Raw genomic sequence first — 20,254 nt, 5'->3', positions numbered from 1 at the left:
AGGTATTTCTCCCGCCTTCCTAGCGTGCCTTCGTGGTGTAATGGTTCTGCACGCTAGGTCCGTGGTTCGATTCCCGGCGAAGACGTTCTTAATTTTTCATCTCTCTTGCTTCCACAAAATACCTAATGTCTCTACAGAGACGCCCGAACTAAAAGGGTGTTGGATCAGGATTCTCCACACCCAGGATTTAGCGACTGGGTTCCCTAAAAACCCCAGTCGCCCTTTAAAAAGGGAAGTATATAAGGTATTTCTTCCGATTTCCCAGTGTGCAGTGGTTTTGAACGCTGGGCCGGTATTCCAGAAGTACGTGGTTCGATTCCCGGCGAAGGCGATTGCTTATTTTTCATCTTGCCTGCTTTCCAATTAACCAAATGTCTCTACAATGTGTTTAATAAACTTTTTGAGTTTAGTTAAACTTTAGTTCAGCCTTTGTATTCTTGTGAACAAATTGGATAAGTTCTCGTTTCTAAGACTTAAATTAAGTATTCGCATAGTAATTTATGTTTTAAAAGTATAAGTGCATTAACCCTAGCAAAGCCTACGATAGTTCTGCACCAAATCTGAAATATTTTAAGCCTTAAATGGGTTAGTGCCCTGTAGTATTAAATATTTCTGTCTGGTGGCTTAAAGTTTTTCTTTGCAGCTATTAAGGATACATGCACTTTTTGAAGCTCAGAGATTTGCATCTATAACTTGTGTAAGGCCAACAAGGAAGAATTATTAAATAACTAAGCGATATAATCAAGTAACTATGAGTTGAGATATCTAACGTTACCGTGAAAGCAAGTACACCAAATCTCAATAAAACAATCATCCTCGAATCTTATATGGAACCAGACTACAAATCTAAAAAAGTATCAATAAAATCATCAATCAGATCAATAAGTAACCAATCTAAAACTAAGATAAGATCAGGTACATCGGTACTCAACAATCTAAAGAACCTTGAAATTCAGCTGGAATGAATTAGATTCAAATTCGTGTCAAGACCGAAGCTATGCCCTTTATATCTTGGTATTACAATAGACCACAAACTCTCTTCGATTCCGAACCTCCAAAATCTGAAACTCTTAACAAATGCAATATAGCTACAAGCTTATGACATTTGCAAGGTTTCAGATGGAGCCTAAATATAGCAAAGATATCGATTAAAATGCTCATCTTCAAAATGATATGGAGCCACAACATGGGCACATTCTTTGACTGCCAGAAAACGAAAATCTTTTAGAGAGATATAGAGATCTTTCCTATTGGAATTCACTGGGGCCTACAGAACGACATGAAATCCATCACTTAATATTTTTGCGAAAGTCAACCCTCTCAAATTTACGAAATATATTGAAACAACAAGTACTAAAGTTCTAGAAAAAAAATAAAGTATGGAACTGAGAGTGAAGTGTGAAAATCCATAAACAGTCTATAAGCATACACACATGGTTCAAACTTTGATAGCATGGTGGGTGATCAAAGTATCTCCAAAGAATTCTACTACATGGCAGAACAGCGTTTCACAAGTCTAATTAATTGCGATACAAGCAATATAATATGCAATTGAATTACACTTGAAGAACGTAGCAGCAATCATCGACAACAAGGCAGTATCAAAAATCTAAATCTGTTCCATCAAAAATCTAAAGAACTCCAGTAGTACAAGACATTAATAAATTATCAACAGAAAATAAAATCTATTGGAGAACGTCCTGGATAACAGGACTCTCCAGCCACAAAGAAATTGAGAAGATGACTGAACTTGCAAAACAAACAGCTCATATGTAAACAGGTTACTTTGTCAACATCCCTGGCATCTAAAGGGCCATCCGCTTTCATTTAAAATACAAATTGAAGAACACAGCACTGGAGAGCTGGCAACAAGGAATGGACTCCGCGCAAGATAAAAGGACACATGATTTCTTCTAAGTAGATTCAGTGAAACTAGCAAGTTCCAACACTTTTCTTAGCGAGTATGTAACAGATCATGGTCCTTTCTCCACATATTTTTTTCGATAAAAATATTTCTCCTGCTAACATTTGCATATGGGAGGAATGAGAGTACCTAGACCACTACGTCTTTGAATGCACAATTACCAACGAATTCCCTTTGAAAAATCTTCAAAATATTGACTGGGTGTTTAAAAAACATATCATTAAAACTCTAGCCTTAATCAACAATATCTTGAATAAAATAACAAGCGAAGGTACGGACTTGTGTCAGTTATTTTAAAAGAACAGTAAATTGCTATTACTAATAGCATCGTTGATCTGCTACAATGGTTCTTAAATAAAATATTGTTTTAGGACTGTATTTATTACTCTATTTCATTTTATTTATTATTAATTGCATAAGGATCGTATTATTTATTCAAAAAATATAGTATTAGGATAGTATTTAGAACTAATTAGGACTGCATTTAAGACCATAGTGCTTTTGTTTTGTTAGGGCGCAGCCCGGTTCACCTTGCAAAGAATTAAATTTTATATATTACTGTCTAATTAAGAAGGAATTTTGATTACTGTGCCAAATAGAATTGTACCAAGGAACATGGCTGAGTGTTCAGAACGGATGCTCATAGCAACTGGTGGGTGGTTGGAACTGAAGATGGTTAGCGGATAGAAAAATTTACCTAATGGCTAACTGGATATGGGAATGGTGCCTCTTTCACTGCTGTCTCTGTCGCCTGTTATGGTGTTAGCGATTATCACATCCAGCTAGCTCTGCATTACGTATTCCTTCAGTAGAATAGTTGATATTTAACTTCTTATGGAAAACTAAATGATTTCTATCACTCCAGTTTTATTTAAGAAACATTTTTCATCGCACTGGAAGATTAACATTTTTCTATTATGAAAACATCCGTATTAAATGTATGCACATATACAATTATGAATGCTTCAGCATATTGATATTTATGTATAAAATATCCTTGCCATACATTAATTGTAGGTCACTGATAAGAAATTTAGTATAGTCAATAACAATGTCTCATCGAATACGTGCTATTCACCATAATATTCTGATGCAATGAATATTCTGTGAGCATTAAATAAACTTATTAACATTATTAACACGAACTGCCTTAGAGATAATGTTAGATCTTTATCTTGATAAGAGTACTTATACATGTTTTAACTGGAATTTAGAATTAACATTTGAGAAATAATAATTAATTTTGTCTATTTTTTGTTGATTTCCGAAATAATTAATAAGAAAATGGCAGACATTGACTCGCCAGTATTAGCAATTGATTAATAATAAGTTGCGTAGAAAATGTGCTAATCAGTAGACTCAAAGAGTAAACAAAATTGTACTTTAGTAACCGATTCTCTTTGCGTTATACAAAACCCAATCTGAAGAAAAGTATAATATAAAAGAATTTAATTGCATCTTAAAATGCTCTGCGTTGGAAGACAAAAATTACAAATTAAGCCTAGAGTGGATTTCATTACAATAACGTAAACAACAGCTCTCTATTCAGATGAGGGATGCCTTCTCAGAGTGCCTTTTAAGGAAACTTGGCTCATATTCACATTACACATTCCGAAAACCACCAAAATACCCCATAAAATCCGTTTACAGGGATCTGAGCCATGTCCAACTTTCAGTGTTTAACAAATTTACCGCTCGACAACTGAATTAGATATCTTAAAGCTTTCAAATTCTTCAATGTTTATAAGTTCTTGTCAACGATTTCAATTTTAATCCATATTTTACCAAAATGTTCAATAGCCTTAACTCATAATATTTAATCCTTTCTTCTTTTGTTCAATAAATAGCATTGCATTTCTTGTTTCCTTTTTCTGCGTTCATTTATTTAGTCAGGTTTGCAAATTAAAACGTTTGCTATATACATCACTACAGAAATAGACTTTATTTACCAATGAATAATAGTGAATAGGCATGTGAACATTCAAATCCAATTCTTCTACATTAAAAGATACATTTTCTAGCTAAACGTTTCACAAAGTACTGTTTTGGGAACGTTTAATACTAAAAGATATATTTGTGAGATCTAGTATGTTTTGCAAGCATAAAGTGGTAACTGGATCTACTTTAAGTTCGTACCTTGCGAATTTTGCACAGGCATGACGATGAAAACAATAAGGAAAGGATATAAAAGACCATTTATTTATCCCAAACGGTATAACAGAAGGCACGAACTTACGTGCTTACACAAAACACCGACCACTTGCGATAAGAACTTTAAGAACTTATCGCAATTAACAATAAATTAAAAAGGCAACGCTGTAGTGCTAGACTACACAAATCAATTAAATGTAACAGGCTGACTCAAAAAACTACAGTGGCGATATACTAAGTAAATGGCCAGAATGCCCAGTCACTACTAAGATTAACACTTTGAGGACAAAATAGCAAACATGTGCTTCAGTAGAGAAATCGCGCTCTGTCTAACCTCTTCGTTTTCAACAAATAAATACTCTGGTTCACCTACCTAGTTTGCATCCTGGCAAGGAAATGCGAGAGAAAATAAGAGAATTCAAGAAAGGCTTACAAATTAAAATAGTAGTTAGTAAAACTAAACAGGGCTCTATACATTAACTAGCTAAACGTTTCACAAAGTACTGTTTTGGGAATGTTTAATAGTAAAAGATACATTAACTAGCTAAACGTTTCACAAAATGCTGTTTGTGAATGTTCAATATTAAAAGATACGTTACCTAGCTAACTGTTTCACAAAATACTGTTTTGTGAAAGTTTAAATCAAATCAAAAAAGGTTCCCCAAAAAGGTCTCCAAGTTCATAATTTCGTAGCTGCTCGTAATTGAATATGCTTATATGTAGACATAGCAATAGTGAGTTAGTTAGCAATAGTCAGTTAACATTCACATCAATTTCATCGGCTCAAAATACTTTGTAGGAACCACTTGCTTATCTTCTAAGCGACAACTGTACGTGTAGTAAGTTATTATAGGAACTACACAGGAGAAAGATTAAAAGTACCCTTTATTAAATACTTTAGAATTTACAATACGTCAGCTTGACGCTAACTCACTACGCCGCCCTTGAGCGGTAACTGAAATAAACAGAAACTAAATTCAAAGATGTTAGCAAGTAGCAGAATCACGTTATAGGGCTCAGAGAACTCGTATTACTTGAACCCGCGTCGAAATTAATGGCAACAAAGTAAATGTTGTTAGGCCAAGTTAACCAGCAATAATTGCGATAGTAGAAGCTCACGCTACAGAGGTGACGGCAATAGCCTAACTCTCTCTCTTTCCTTCTAAAACTCGGTATTTAAAGTATTTCTCCACAAGTTAGACTTTCTTTCACGCACGCTACCAAATTTTAATATTCTGGCATTAACAATTAGGAGAATGAAAGCTTACAGGAAAGAACGTGAAATTAAATTAACTTGGACGTGAAATTATTTAACTTAATTAAATTAACTAAAATAAATACAAATCCCTACAACTTGAATATTTTCCCTTTCTCTAACTCCAAGCGCATTTTCTAAAATGTTATATAGTGGTGTAATATAGAAAATTTGCAGCACGAAAGAACAGAGTAAAAACACCAAATATGTTGAACAAAAATTAAAATCATGAAATTATGGTATTATACTTTTCAAAATATCACGAAAATGTAACCTTTAAAGCCGTTTGCGGGAAATACCAGTTTATTAACTTTTAAAAGAAAACCAAACAGTCTTTCCAATTAAACAATTCATTCTTTCTGCTTATATCATTTCTTAAATTGGTAAAGATTTTGAAATTAATTTTCCTAGTGTTTAATTTTTTGCTGGGAAAACGATGCAGTGATGTGAAATCAGATAGAAAGAAGGAAAACGCGATAACAATAAAAAAGTTTAGAAATCTAGTTTCGAATATTTTTTAACTGAAACGAAATCCAATGTGGAAAGTGAAAAGAGAAATCAGTTAAAGAGTTTCACCGAAGCTTTAAATGATTCAAGGAAAAAGTTGCACTGTAAGAGAATATTGCAACAACACGTCGTAGGAGAAAAAGTACAAGGAAATAAGATAAAAAAATTAATTCATTTACAGAGAGAGAGAGAGAAAGGGAAGAAAAGATAATCAATCAAGAAAAGAAAAAGTGAAACATAAAGCTGAGTAAAAGCTCCGATAGGAAATAACAAACAAAAGTTTGAAAAAGGAAATAGTGAAAGCTATTTTTCCATCTTCTAATGGATCTTTTAACGAGTTGCCTTTTCCCATACAGACGCGAAGATAAATACCTATTACAATATAGGGATGTTGACATCATATAGTTTAAAAATATACAGCTTAGATACTTTCTTAACCTTTTAATAGGTACGCTTTATAAATTTCTAGTTCAAGCTCAGAGAAATGAAAGTATGTTTTTTTAAATTAAGTCTTAAACCTGGCTTTCAGTAGTTTTGCAACGTAGCTTTGAGATAGTTCTTGAAAATTGTCCCAGATAAGTTATTATAAATCTGAAGTTGTGAACCTGAAGATAATCTGTAGTTGTGAATACGTTATTGTTTTAGTACTGTTATGTAGTAATCAGATTAAAGAATTCCGAAATGCCGCCCTAGAAAAGGTTGATAAAAGATATCGACACCTGCCATCATTCGTTGCATGTTTCTTGAATATATTCATAAAATGATTATCAGTATTTGCGTAAATCCCATTCAAATTACTTATATGTAAATTATACGCTTCAGTTCACTCTAAGACAAAATTTCATTATCGTATTTACCTATTCTTATAATTATGAAATAGTTCAAAGGTTCCATAACTTCACCATGTTGTATGTTTTATTTCTCCTTAGCAAAAGTCATTATTTATTCTTAAATATCTTATTAACTACTTTGATATATAGAGAATTTGTAACATTTCTTTTCAGTGTACTGATATATACATCAACTACACCATACAACATGAAAAATTCTTGCATGGAAATAACACATAAATACGTAAATCTTCAGTTATAAACATAGAAGGGCACAAACCAATAATTTATCTTTAATTTGGTTAAAATTACCTGGAACTCTTTTTAGAGGATGATACGATTTCCTTGATCTTCATCAAAGTTTATAAGTGCTTGTTAACAATTTAGAATTTTAATTCATTTTTTAACCAAACTGCTCAATAGCTTTAGCTCATAGCATTTAATCCTTTCTTCTTTTGTTCGATAAACAGCACTGCATTTCTGTTGCTCATTATTCTGTAGAATTTAGTTATACAGCTTATTCTTTTGCTATATAATGTACTTGTTTTCAATTTTTATAAAGAACTAATAATTATTGAAAAATGTACAAACTGGCTTTAATTGAGTGCAAAATTCGTTGGATCCCATAAATCGCAATGATCCAGTCACAAACCAAATTTTATCTCTTTCAAGCCCAGCGATTGAAGAAGACTGGGTAAAAAAATATAACAGACTGAATTATAAAGCTAGGTGAAAGTGTGAAAACAGAAAAAAAATTTTAATTTTAAGGGTTGATTTGACTTTATGACAAAGCCTCAAAGACTATCTGCCTAACGGAAAAGGATGCCTTTGTGGATGACTTTCTAAGGGAAGCTGGTTCGTATATACGTTACAAATGGAGAAAACCCCGAAACCGCCCATGCAGTCAGCCTGTTCACGAAATTCGAACTTCGGACTGAATTACCAGTGTTCACTGTACCACTCGACCGCTGGTGGGCTAAAACCCTTGTTTAGTATTCAGTTTATGTTTGCGAAATTCGAACTTCGGACTGAATTACCAGTGTACACTGTACAACTGGACCGCTGGTGGGCCAAAACCCTTGTTCAGTATTAAGTGAGAAACACCCTGAAGAAGATGAATTTCCCTCAACCTACCTAAAACTTATTTCCATACTTTTCTTGGAAATTTGATAACACGTGACTAAAGTGCTTTTGACGACTACGAAAAGCGATTATTCGTATTCACGATATTCGGACACTAACAGGCTGTTGATCGTAGCTGGTCTGCTTAAATTTGTAGTGGAATAAAATTGCTGTTTTGTCTGCTCAGCTCAAAAACCACTTCTTAATTGCTTCATGCATTCCATATTCAGGATAATGTTCATAGATGAGAAGCTTAATGAACATGAAAAAAAAAAACATTTTAAATAGTACATCAATAATGCACTGAGAACTGTTTATTTTAAATATATAAGTTTTTGAGTACATTCTTACAATACGATGATATACTGGTAATTGAATTAATTGGAGATTTAATCCAATTTTCGATGGCTTGCATATCTTGTAAATTTTTATTTTAAGTAACACAGTTAACCATTGTTTTACTATTTGGCTTTTCGTATAATTTTTATTTTCACCAAGTACCAGAATGCAAATTAGTTAAAGCATAAATAAGCTTTGTGTAGCTAGATATTTCATAGAATTCTTGGAAGCATAAGTCGACCGTCATTCTGCTTTAGTTTCTCTTCAGTTAAAGTTTAAGTTGTCGTAAGTCTCTGTTAGCCGCTATTTCTTCTCGATCATTTAATCAGGCGTGAGGCAGACATTTGACTAGAAATGTTAATTTTATGGTCCGATTTCAGCGTGTGTGCTGTTTATCCGCAAGCCAGCGGAGTTCTGTTTCTGTTAAACTTATATAAAGTCCCCATAAATAGCTTTATTTTAACGTTTTTTTCTTCAGTTGTATTTCATTTAGATAGCAATCGGGTGGTATAAAAATCATTCGTCAGTCTATTGCAGTTACCTTTTCATACATTAAAGTTAATAGCGCAATCATGTAACTTTAATCTCAATTCTTACTACCCTGAACTGCACAATCCTACGGCTCTTTTCCCAGCAGCAGTTTTTCTGTTCAGAAACGCGTATGTAATTATCTTTAGATTTCTCAAAAGAATAAAATACTATTGTTATAACGTCTGAGCCCAACTGAAACTGTTTTATAATTTATTTTTCTTCATTTCTTCTAAACGGATCGAATTACTAAATTTTGACGACAAACTAGTTTTTTTAGCTTTGCATCTGTATTTATTTTTAAAACGCTTTTTGAGCGTCAGGTTTATGAAAGAACTTATGTAAATGGCAGAAAACTCTGAAAATTTGTACTCGAAAAGGAACCAGAATTAACGTTAGATTATAATAAAAAGGTTTTTAAAATATAGTTAAATTATCTATTCAGAAATTCCATTTCTAAGTAGCTTGAAATAAACGTAGAACCCAAGATCAAAGACTCATTCCAAGCAATCAAACTCAATTTCAGATGTGTCACTGAGCTCTAAACAAGCACTTACAAGGATCCAAATTATTATTGCTGTTCAACTCCGCCAACTTAAAACCAAAATGGTTCATTCCCGTACAAAGCATAGTATGTGGCTTGTCCAAGGGACATATCCCCACAAAAAGAGAATCATACTCTGATCTGAAGCCTAGCCACGGCAACACCTATTGGAAGGAGGATTACAGGCCAATTCATCCTTTAATACTCCACAAAGCATGTGAAGCTCTGCAAACTAGCGTCTAAATGGATTGATTGTCTCTCCGCATGAACTACCAGGAGAATGGGGATATAGCAAATCCGTTTATGTATATTATAGTACTAGAGCGGAGAATGTGAGAGTGCAGATCTCAGCTCGTACAATAAATTAAACAATAAATTAATAAGTAAGAAGGAATTCATTGAAATGCTCTAAATAAATGCTTCAGCTTACAAAAAGAAAACAAAATATAACAGTTGAAAGCAAACTAAAATGGTAATTCAGAGTACAGGCAGATTATTGTTTTAAAAGTTGAATTAAAAATAATGATAAAATCGTAGCCCACAAATGTAACAAATTGTAAGAAAACACTTGATTGAATGATTGAGAGCCACAGTCAGTTATAATCAAATTCATTATAGCCAGCTAATAAAAAATCTAAAACACAAAGAAATAGAAACATAACAATGCGTCCGGTGAGACCAGGGAAAAAACGGGGTTGGGCACACAAAAGTGTGGGAAAAACACGAAGAAATATACTTGAATATCTTGGAAAACAAATCAAATAAATTTATCACGTTATATTAAAGTATCAGGGTTTATGTACTTTACGTTAAAGTATCAGGCACACATACTTGTGGAATACACTTGCATACTTTGGGAAACAAACCAGATGAGGGTATCACGTTACATTAAAGTATCAGGGTATTTTTGCACTGTACTTTAAAGGAATACTGCAAGAATTCAGTTGTTTAAAATAGTTTCATTTTCTTAATTTTCAGATGTTATATTTTTTAATAAACATCAACCTAATTCTTGAGCTAAATAATTAAATAATTTGGACCGACAATCAATGTAATTACTAAGTAAACTTTTAAAATACTTCCTTCATCATACTGAAGTTGTTTATTCGCCATGATGATTTTATATTTCTTCTTCTTCGTGACATTCTATTGCTAGTGAAATTTCATAACATTCTAAACTTTTGCATCTGCACGTATTTACTTAGAAGGACTATTTTCTTTTTAGCAGCTTCTTCGACTAGGCAAAATACATTTCTTCCTTTCTCCACTTTCCCGTATTTTGGACAATTCTTGTGAATACCAGAATGCGGTGTTTCAAAGAATACCTTCCAGTCAGTTTGAGGTTTGTTGAGCTAAGAATTCTTCAGACGCTGTCTGAGACACCAATTTCTGTGGGAAAACCTGAATGATGACATTTCTTTCGAAACGGGGAAGGTAACGAAAAGAAAATGATATATCCTTTGTGAAGGAAGTAAAATAGATTTTCTTTATGATTTTTTTATGCATTTTGCATTCAAAGGATACGGAAAGGATCTGCGTGAACTGTAAACACAGCAGATATCTTGAAGGTTTTGTATGCCATTTGGTTATGTAGGATGAATTTTGTTTTCCTAAAACGAAGCCAAAAATCGTTTTAAATGTCTCTAAATTTTACTAAAGGTTTTTAGAAGTCAGTTTCCTTCTTTCAGTATTTTTCTAGTAGTATATTGTGCAATAATCGTAGATTATTTGTTCATATAAAAGGTATACAAATTTTTACATTAAAAGTATGTAAAGGTTTATTTTAGATAGGCACTGATTTTAGTAACCAGTTGTGTACATTTTTACAGACTCTAATGCGAGTGTCTATTTTTAAAAACAATTATTTTTCTTTCTGTCTTTTTGTTTTATTCATTTTTTTTCTTTATAGAGATAAAGCAAATTTGGCAGAATGATGTAAAATAATGGCTGCATCTGGGGTGCTATAGGAGCTATCACCCTATATTTATATCATGATATATCACCCTACGTTTCTGCCTGAAGAAACGTATGCATCTAAGCTATTTTTTAATATTCAAAGATTGATAGATAAATGATTAATAGATTGATAGATAATGTTTCCTAAATCTATTATTTGATGTAAATAATAATAATAAAAAATTGTTTTTCTTTTGCTGTATGATATCATTACGATTCTTCTACTGGACTCTACTCATTCAGAACTCATGGACAAATAACTTTACGAAAAGGCCAAGTTGACTATAACTAATATTTTTTGTATAGAAATATGTAGTTGCACGTGACGCGTTAATGCGCCGATACAAAAAACAAGACTTGAAAGAAAACTTAAATTTTGTATTTACAACATAGTTGGCAAATGCTTCTTTATAGCAATCTGACAATAACTGTTCAGAATTGCGTTCATATATAGTGATGCATGCTTGGTAACTTCTATTATTAAATTTCCGTAAGATTTCCAAAATACCATACCTTTCTCGCCCACATGCAGCAGCAATGGATATTCAATATACAATAGTCGCCAATACAGTCAACTGTATTCTTGTAAACTAAGACTTCTAGCCATTCCCACAAGAATATCGAGTCGCGCTGCTGGTAGGTGTGGGCCAATCGTGAAACATGAATTTGTTCCCATTACCCATCTATATATTCATACAGAATCGTTCTTTTAATGCATGCAGCTATATATAGCATACGGGTCTGAGTTGCCCACATATGACAAACAAACCTTCGGACGTAAGAACTGTCTGATGTGTAAAAATGAGATTAGTTGAGAAATCTGCATGCAAAACGAACTGGCAGAATCTCACGCATAGAGGGTAATCTTTTGTTTTCAAAGCTTCAGTTATATCTTTATCTTTTTCAGAGGGAAAAGATATAAGTAGATGTAAGTGTTCTTCGAATAACTGTTTCCAAATCTCGGATTAACTCACACCTACCTGACGTGCAACAGCTCTTGTGCATAACGAGTCTGTCTTCCACAAAACTTCAAAGTATTTAGCAGATACAGATAAAAGCATTGCAAACAAAGTTATAGGTACAGATAAAATGTGGGCGGGACACAAGAATTTCACCACTGGTCGCATACACATAATTCCATCTTAACTGTGCAGCTCCTCTACAATTTTTATAAAGAATATCTAATGGTGTAGATCTGTGGATTTTTTATACCTCTTTTCCTGCCAGCTTAGTTCCCCAAAAGACGTTCTGCTCACCAGTATTTTAATTGCCACCTGCCTTGCAGATAAAATGCACATACAAACAATTCTTTCTCTGGTATACGAAGCCGGCCTCAATGATACAACAACCAGTACCGTTAACAATTACATTGATCAGAGCGCATTATCATTTAACAGGTGCAAGATGAAGCAAGGCCAGCACCTATGAATTTTTTGACATACTATGTTGGAAGGTTTATTAATGTTAATTAACCAATTATTTTTTGTTCTAAACCTGTTCCTTATTCTGTCCCTTATTTCTTTCCGTTTTCCTACCAGAATGCAGTATTTAAGTGAAATCGCGCGTATTTAAGTGAGGGTTTAAGACTGTTTAGACAGAGCGTATTCTGCCTGCTGAAGACCACGTTATTAGTTTGCTATTCTAAAATAAGAGTTCCTGTCTTCGATGTCGCTTTATTCTTGTCGATAGTGCTTTCACGCCGGGTGAGCTTAATCACCAACTTTCGCGTTCAAATTACTCTGCTTAGCCTTTCATTAATGTATACTTAGATTTAGTTTTAAATTAAAAATTCTACTTTAAGTTCTTGTCATAAATGTTGGCTGATTTGTAAGCACTAGGTAAGCTTTCTGTTTAGTTTACTTAGTTTAAAATTAAAGGGTCTTTTAGACCATTTTTCTGCTTCTGTTTTTATCTTAGACATAGGAATAAGTCGCTTATAGTCTTACTGGGATTTGTCATAAGTTACGTTTAGTAAAAGGCATATTCCTTACAAAGCGTAGCAGGATCATGGCAACAAGTAAGCTTGCTCCCCAATTTTAAGGCAGAACACCTTGGGGTGGATCGGTAAAAGGGTCTCTCAACCCTCTTCCCCTACCACCATTTGAAAGGATTTCAGCTCGTAGTAACTTTTGAGTGCCCCTTGCCTCACAGATATCATTACAGATATCCATACTTTCTCCCGGATTCGAACCCGGACACTTCGGTATATCAGTCTATATCACTAACAAATATTCCCTTGGGCAGCTGTTATCATTTATCAGGTACGATTCCAGGTACAGGTAAAGGTCGGCAGAACACCAGAAATTCATCATTGGTATTACAAAAACAGCTCTGTTTCACTAACTAAACAGTTATACTCCAATTTTCAAGGAAAATATCCAGGTGGGGGGGTCTTAGGGTCTCCTACTCCTCTCACCAAGCTTTCGCGAGCACTTTCGGCTTGCCATGTATTTTGAGTGCCTCTTTGATGCACATTATTATATTATGCTTATAGACAACCATGCCTTCTCCGGGAATCGACACTGGACCCATCAATACGGGATTCAATATCACTAAGCATTATACCGACTGGAGGGCAATAAACATAAGCTATTCTTCTCTGCCATTACGATTTGAGTCCCCGCATATTAGATTCATGTAAAATGCTGGACAGTTACTGCAAACATGGCTATTAAAGCAGCACTTGCCAATGATGCTTAAGTAAAGAATTTATGTTTCCTTTCGTGTTTCTTTGTGCCACAACAGGTCACTTGAATATTCTAATGTGAAAACTGCTTGCCAAAGTGCTCTCTACCATCCTTTGAATGTTGTTTTGAATTTAGTTTTGAATCACTTTGAAAGTGCTAATAAGTGTTACATAACTTTATCATGGATTCTTGTAATATTGATAATGGACTTCATTTTTAAGCTTGAAATAATTCATAAGCCGTAGGGTGCATGTGGGTGATTTAATAGACTGGTTTGGTGACATTAATAAACTTGAAAACTGTCTCTTATAATTAGTAACATTAGAGTCACTATTAAATTCACATAAATATTAAATAACTGATACTTAATACATTAAAATTCTCATCAAATGCACTGCTACAGTATATTATTGTTTACTTTCAACACATATCTAGGAGACTTAAAGACTAAAATAATTCCTCAATAGTAGGAAATAATTTGTAATGATGTTGTACTTATCTACAGTTATTAAATTTACGAAATTAATAAATTAAACAGCTTACACCTTCGTGAGAATAGAGGATAAATTCGGGATAAAATAGTAAATTTCTAAACAAAATTAAATTATTAGAACCCTGTCATAATACATAACCTTGCCTAAATGTCAACAAATTAAAAAACACTAGGTAAAATTGCAAATTTTCTAACAGAAATTAACTTTCAAAATTTTCAAGAAAAGCCATTCCTAATATGATGTTGTACCGCCTAATATAAAGGTTATGGCTGGAGGTCTAGGAAACGTAATGCATTATAAGGCCAAGAATAAATAGCATTCAGTAAATAAGTGAGCGTCCTTAATAAATTTACAATAATATTTTATCCTGAATTTTTTAATTTGCTTTATAACTAGGCACACATATTGTTAATTTTTTTTCCAGTATTAGAATCGTTTAAAATATATAGTAATACTTTAAATACCTTAAACTATATTAGTTATTTTACAACCAGTTTGGACTGCTTAACCTTATTTTGTTTAAAACATTTTAGGGAATATATGTCAACATTCACAATTAAGCTGAGCCATTACAATTCATACCGCACCAGTGGAAATCATTATACCATGAAGAGATCTCCCAATCAGAGTGCCATTAATTCCAACCTCAAGAGATTAACCATCTTTAAAAATATCAGCACCGGGTAGGGTCAGCTCAGCGAGAAAAGTAACCTGAATGATTGGAAACAGATTTATTTTTGTTTCAGATTTCAGCATGAAGTCAGCTGCCGATTGCAGCAGAATCCTTAGAGGTGCCTCTTCTTTCATTGCACAATGCCGTAAATGAAACTTATTGTACCTGGCAGCAATCAGAATATCTCAGAGTGTTAAGAAAGCACAAATCAGATAAAGTCGAATGCATGTTCGAGGAAGCGAAAATTCGAAACATTTCGTTAATTGTAAATTATTCTGGGTCATTGTTTCGTATAGCTTAGTTGCTAAAAGCAGCATATGGGAATTGGAAGGAGGAGGGTTTTGGTCAAATCCCTGTTATGAACCATTAATCATTACTTTTAAGTAAAAAATCAAGTAAAAAAGGTACGAATTTTCTTTTTATCAAACTCTACGTATCATCGCGTAATTGACATCAATAAGGTGGAATGTTCTAGGTAATGAATAAATTGCCTGATATTCATTTCATTTATATGCATAGGTTATGTCTTCATCGTCAATTTACCATTCAGATAACACTTTGAAACACAAAATTTTTCCTGAGAGTGTTTTTCTGAAATTATGCATTACCTTTTTCTTGTTAGGGAGGAGGAGAGGAAATGTTAGATTAACTGATCAAAGCCAAGGGGTTGAGGGATATCTGCGGAAGGAAAGGATGCTTGTCGTGGAAAGCTTTCTGTCAAAAATTTAAATTTGCTCGTATTCTTATTATATATGAAGGGTCAGTAAAATAGTCTTGCAGCCAGCTAGATTGCTAAGTGTTACCAAAGTTCAATAATCTTATACACTTGGCAGTTGATTGGACAGAGGAAAAGTGCAGACCTAATGGCAATATGCTTCAGTTGTACTATGATACCAATTCAGAAGTCAAACAACAAAAATCAGCGTTAATCCACAAAATTTTCACAGGACTAGTTTCGATGGTTTTACCGAACCATCATCTTCAGCTGCAAAACCGCAAATGAACAAGATAGGAAATAATGTTTAGATAAGATAAGAAAGCCTGGACAAGAATAAGCAAGTGGCGCCATCTGTTGGCGAAACCAGAACTAAAACAAAATTTCTCTAAAAGCCGAAGGCAAATTTGGATTGGAATTAGGATCGTTAACTAGAACAGAAAGATTTTTATGAATGTGAAATGCCTCTAGAAAATCCAGTTCTCCAATGGAAGATGTTTTTTGAATAATTTTGGCAGCAGAAAAATTGAAAGTGTGATTTTCGGACCAACAATGTTGAGCAACAGAAGACTTCTGTGTTTCCTTTTTTCTAAAATATGCCTCATGTTCTTTGACGCGAAATTTTAAGGCTCTCTTAGCTTGGCCAATGTAAATTAAACCGCACTGGCAAGGAATCCTATAAATACCCCAGGAATTCATATCCGGAATGGGGTCCTTGAGTATAGAAGTTGGAATTTTATTGATGGGAGAGTAAACAACCCGAAAGTTAAATTTCTGCAAAATATGTGCAACTTTATAGCTAATTGATGGAAAGAAGGGAATGACAACAGAATTTTTATAATCTCCTAAAATAAGAGTGTGGCTTTTAGTGTGTTGAGATGAGAACTTTTTAACTGCTTGATTAATAATGTTGAATAACATTTCTAATGTTAGTCTTTCAGAAGAACAAGAGAGAATTCTAAAATATAATTTTAACTTCTCACAAACCTGTAAACCCTCGATTCCAAAGATTTTGGCTCCTATCGAAAAAGCTTTCAAGTTCAGTAAAGTTTCAGATTCACAGAAAGAAATGATTAGGCATCTTATCGCTCATAATGTGAAATTCAATAATAAACCTTTGAAACCAAATCTAACTGCGAGAGAAAGAGCTACAATGCGCGAAATTCATTCTAACCCGGATATTATCATTTCAAAGGCAGACAAAGGTGGCTAGATAGTCGTCATGGATAAGAACACTTACATCCATGGTGTCACTAAACTCTTAAACGAAGGACCATATAATCCGATCCCTAAAGATCCTTCACCTTTAAAGATAAAATCCTTCACCTCTAAAGACTTGTCAAAAATAAAAACTGCGATCAAATCTTCGCAAATCATTTCAAGCAACTTAAAACATTCGCTTATCCCATCTGTTGCGAATTGTGCCAGATTATATGCTCTTCCCAAAATTCATAAAAGTGGTATTCCTTTCCGCCCTATTGTATCAAATTTAGGTACTGCCTCGTATCCATTAGCTAAATATTTAGTTTCTAGATTTTCCACTCTATTAGACAATAACATTTACACCATAAAAAATTCAATAGAGTTTGTAAAAAAGGTTAAAAACTTTTCTCCTCGTAATTTACTCATGGTTTCTTTTGATGTAAAATCATTATTCACCAATGTCCCAGTGGAGGGTGCATTAAGATGTCTAGAAACCAGACTTCGCGAATTTCATTTCTCTTGCATCGAAATTGATGAGCTAATTTCTCTCACTCAACTCTGTTTGAAACAAACACATTTTGTTTTCCAAAATAAATATTACAAGCAAACTGAGGGATTAGCCATGGGAAGCCCCCTCAGTCCCATCCTGGCTGATATCTACATGCATTATTATGAATCAAAATTGTTTGAAACTTTAAACTTCCCGGCATGGTTCCGCTACGTAGACGATACTTTTACCCTGTTTGAAGGTAATAAAGATGATTTAAATAGAGTTCTTTCAACAATGAATTCTATTGATCCTGCTATTCAGTTCACTTTTGAACTTGAGACTTGCAATTCTCTTCCGTTTCTCGACATTCTGGTCACACGTAACACATCCAACTTCAGTACTACAGTTTACCGTAAACCTTCATCGGTTTGCCTTTCACCACACTTTAAATCATGTCATCCGACTAAACAAAAGTTAGCTTCATTTTATTCCTATGTTTTCCGTGCTCTTCAAGTTTGCTCCTCCAAACTAGCCCTTGATGAAGAACTAAATTATTTAAAAGCAATAGCTATTGACAGGGGCTTTTCACCCAACATTATTAATCAAGCAGTTAAAAAATTCTCATCTCAACACACTAAAAGCCACACTCTTATTTTAGGAGATTATAAAAATTCTGTTGTCATTCCCTTCTTTCCATCAATTAGCTATAAAGTTGCACATATTTTGCAGAAATTTAACTTTCGGGTTGTGTACTCTCCCATCAATAAAATTCCAACTTCTATACTCAAGGACCCCATTCCGGATATGAATTCCTGGGGTATTTATAGGATTCCTTGCCAGTGCGGTTTAATTTACATTGGCCAAACTAAGAGAGCCTTAAAATTTCGCGTCAAAGAACATGAAGCATATGTTAGAAAAAAGGAAACACAGAAGTCTTCTGTTGCTCAACATTGTTGGTCCGAAAATCACACTTTCAATTTTTCTGCTGCCAAAATTATTCAAAAAACATCTTCCATTGGAGAACTGGATTTTCTAGAGGCATTTCACATTCATAAAAATCTTTCTGTTCTAGTTAACGATCCTAATTCCAATCCAAATTTGCCTTCGGCTTTTAGAGAAATTATGTTTTAGTTCTGGTTTCGCCAACAGATGGCGCCACTTGCTTATTCTTGTCCAGGCTTTCTTATCTTATCTAAACATTATTTCCTATCTTGTTCATTTGCGGTTTTGCAGCTGAAGATGATGTTTCGGTAAAACCATCGAAACTAGTCCTGTGAAAATTTTGTGGATGAACGCTGATTTTTGTTGTTTGACTTCTGAATTGGTATTTATTCGGCGTGTTATGGTGTCTTAATTGTACTATGATGTTTATTATATTCATTTCTCTATACCAGAAATACTAATGTAGCAATATTGTATGACTTATATGACTTTTGTGGTAATAGGAAATTTGCCCAAAGATTGACGCTAAGTTTTCTATTAAAAAAATAGACATACAATAAGAAGTCCAAATAATTACTGCTATAGATGATGACCTAAAGCTTAAATTAAATGTAATCAGCCTTTCATTTCTTTTTTAATCTTTCTTAAATCATTACGTCATAAGAGCTATATTTAGTTTCAGTTTGAAATACAGAAGCGTAAAGTAGTTGTTATTTAATAAAGTGCTGTTGAAAATTATTCTTCTAGAAAGAAATTACTTAAAAAGCATTAAGATATTAGATTTAATATCCCATTGTAGAATGAGTCTCAAAGAAATGTTTTACATTAGCATTACTGTAATTATTATTAATTCATCTTATACCAGTAAATGGGAATTTAAGACTCGATATTTAAAGCTAAATCTAGCAAATTTTAGAATAACAACTTACCCTTGGCGTCTTAGAGTACTTTCCTGTTCTGGAGTCCCTAATAGAAGATATTTCTAGAAATTCGGTTTCCTGAAAACAAACAAATACGTTTATTCATAAATATTTCTTTGAAACAAATATACTTATATTAAACATATATTCCTGACTTTTGATCCTGCCCGCGCTTTTCAATCGAATAGTATCTATAATGCATAATAACCTTAAGTCGACGTAATTATATTCGATTATGAATTATCGTATGTGATTTTCAGATAACTTTTATGAGTTGCACGGCAAAATACCAATGAAAGAAGAATTTTATTAAGAGCCTTGTCAATAATGCAAAAATAGAGTAATAATTCCAACACCTTGTGTACTGCTATTGTTCAAAAATAAATTAGTATACTATAACTGAAAAAATATCACATATCCTAATCATCATATATGGTATTTCTCTCGCCTTCTTAGCGAACCTTCGTGGTGTAGTGGTCTGCACGCTCAGCGCGTAATTGAGAGGTCCGCGGTTCGATTCCCGGCGAAGGCGTTTCATATTTTCATCTTTCCGGCTCCCAAAAATACCTAATGTCTCTATAATCATAACAAAATATTAAAGAATAATATTAGACTACCAGAGTCATAATTACAGATAGATTTCGACACATGATGGCAAAAAAATCTAGCTGTCTTATAATACAAGTTGAGACCGAAAAGTAAGGTGACTGATGTCATAATAATAACTGTATTTTATATTTACATATAAATATATCACTCTCCTTCAAAGTAGTTTCCGCCGTCTACCATAAACTTTTGACAACATTCATTCAAGTTCTGGAAACTTTTGAAAATGTCCTTCTTTGAGACTGTGTTAAGTTTCTTGGAAACAGATGCTTGAATACAAAATCAGAAGGTCAAACAACAAAAATCAGCGTAATATTTTCAAAATTTTCACAGGACTACTTTCGATGGTTTTACTGAACCACCATCCT

General features: G+C 33.5%; 1 protein-coding gene across 2 annotated transcripts in view; it reads right to left on the bottom strand.

The window, feature by feature from the left end:
• The window catches only part of LOC118189843 (1-phosphatidylinositol 4,5-bisphosphate phosphodiesterase classes I and II-like), a 783,373-nt gene that overhangs the window by 394,114 nt on the left and 369,005 nt on the right, over nt 1–20,254 (bottom strand). For both annotated transcript variants that reach the window (XM_085816200.1, XM_085816205.1), the window contains exon 3: nt 19,290–19,358. In XM_085816200.1, coding sequence (XP_085672326.1) covers nt 19,290–19,358 — 69 coding nt within the window. The remainder of the gene's footprint in view (nt 1–19,289; nt 19,359–20,254) is intronic.

This window comes from Stegodyphus dumicola, chromosome 1 (genome assembly GCF_044657685.1).
Source record: "Stegodyphus dumicola isolate Sdum_Otavi_A_Nest chromosome 1, ASM4465768v1".
Taxonomy (NCBI): domain Eukaryota; kingdom Metazoa; phylum Arthropoda; class Arachnida; order Araneae; family Eresidae; genus Stegodyphus; species Stegodyphus dumicola.
Note: the sequence above shows the minus strand (reverse complement) of the source record. Positions and strands in the feature narration are given on the sequence as shown.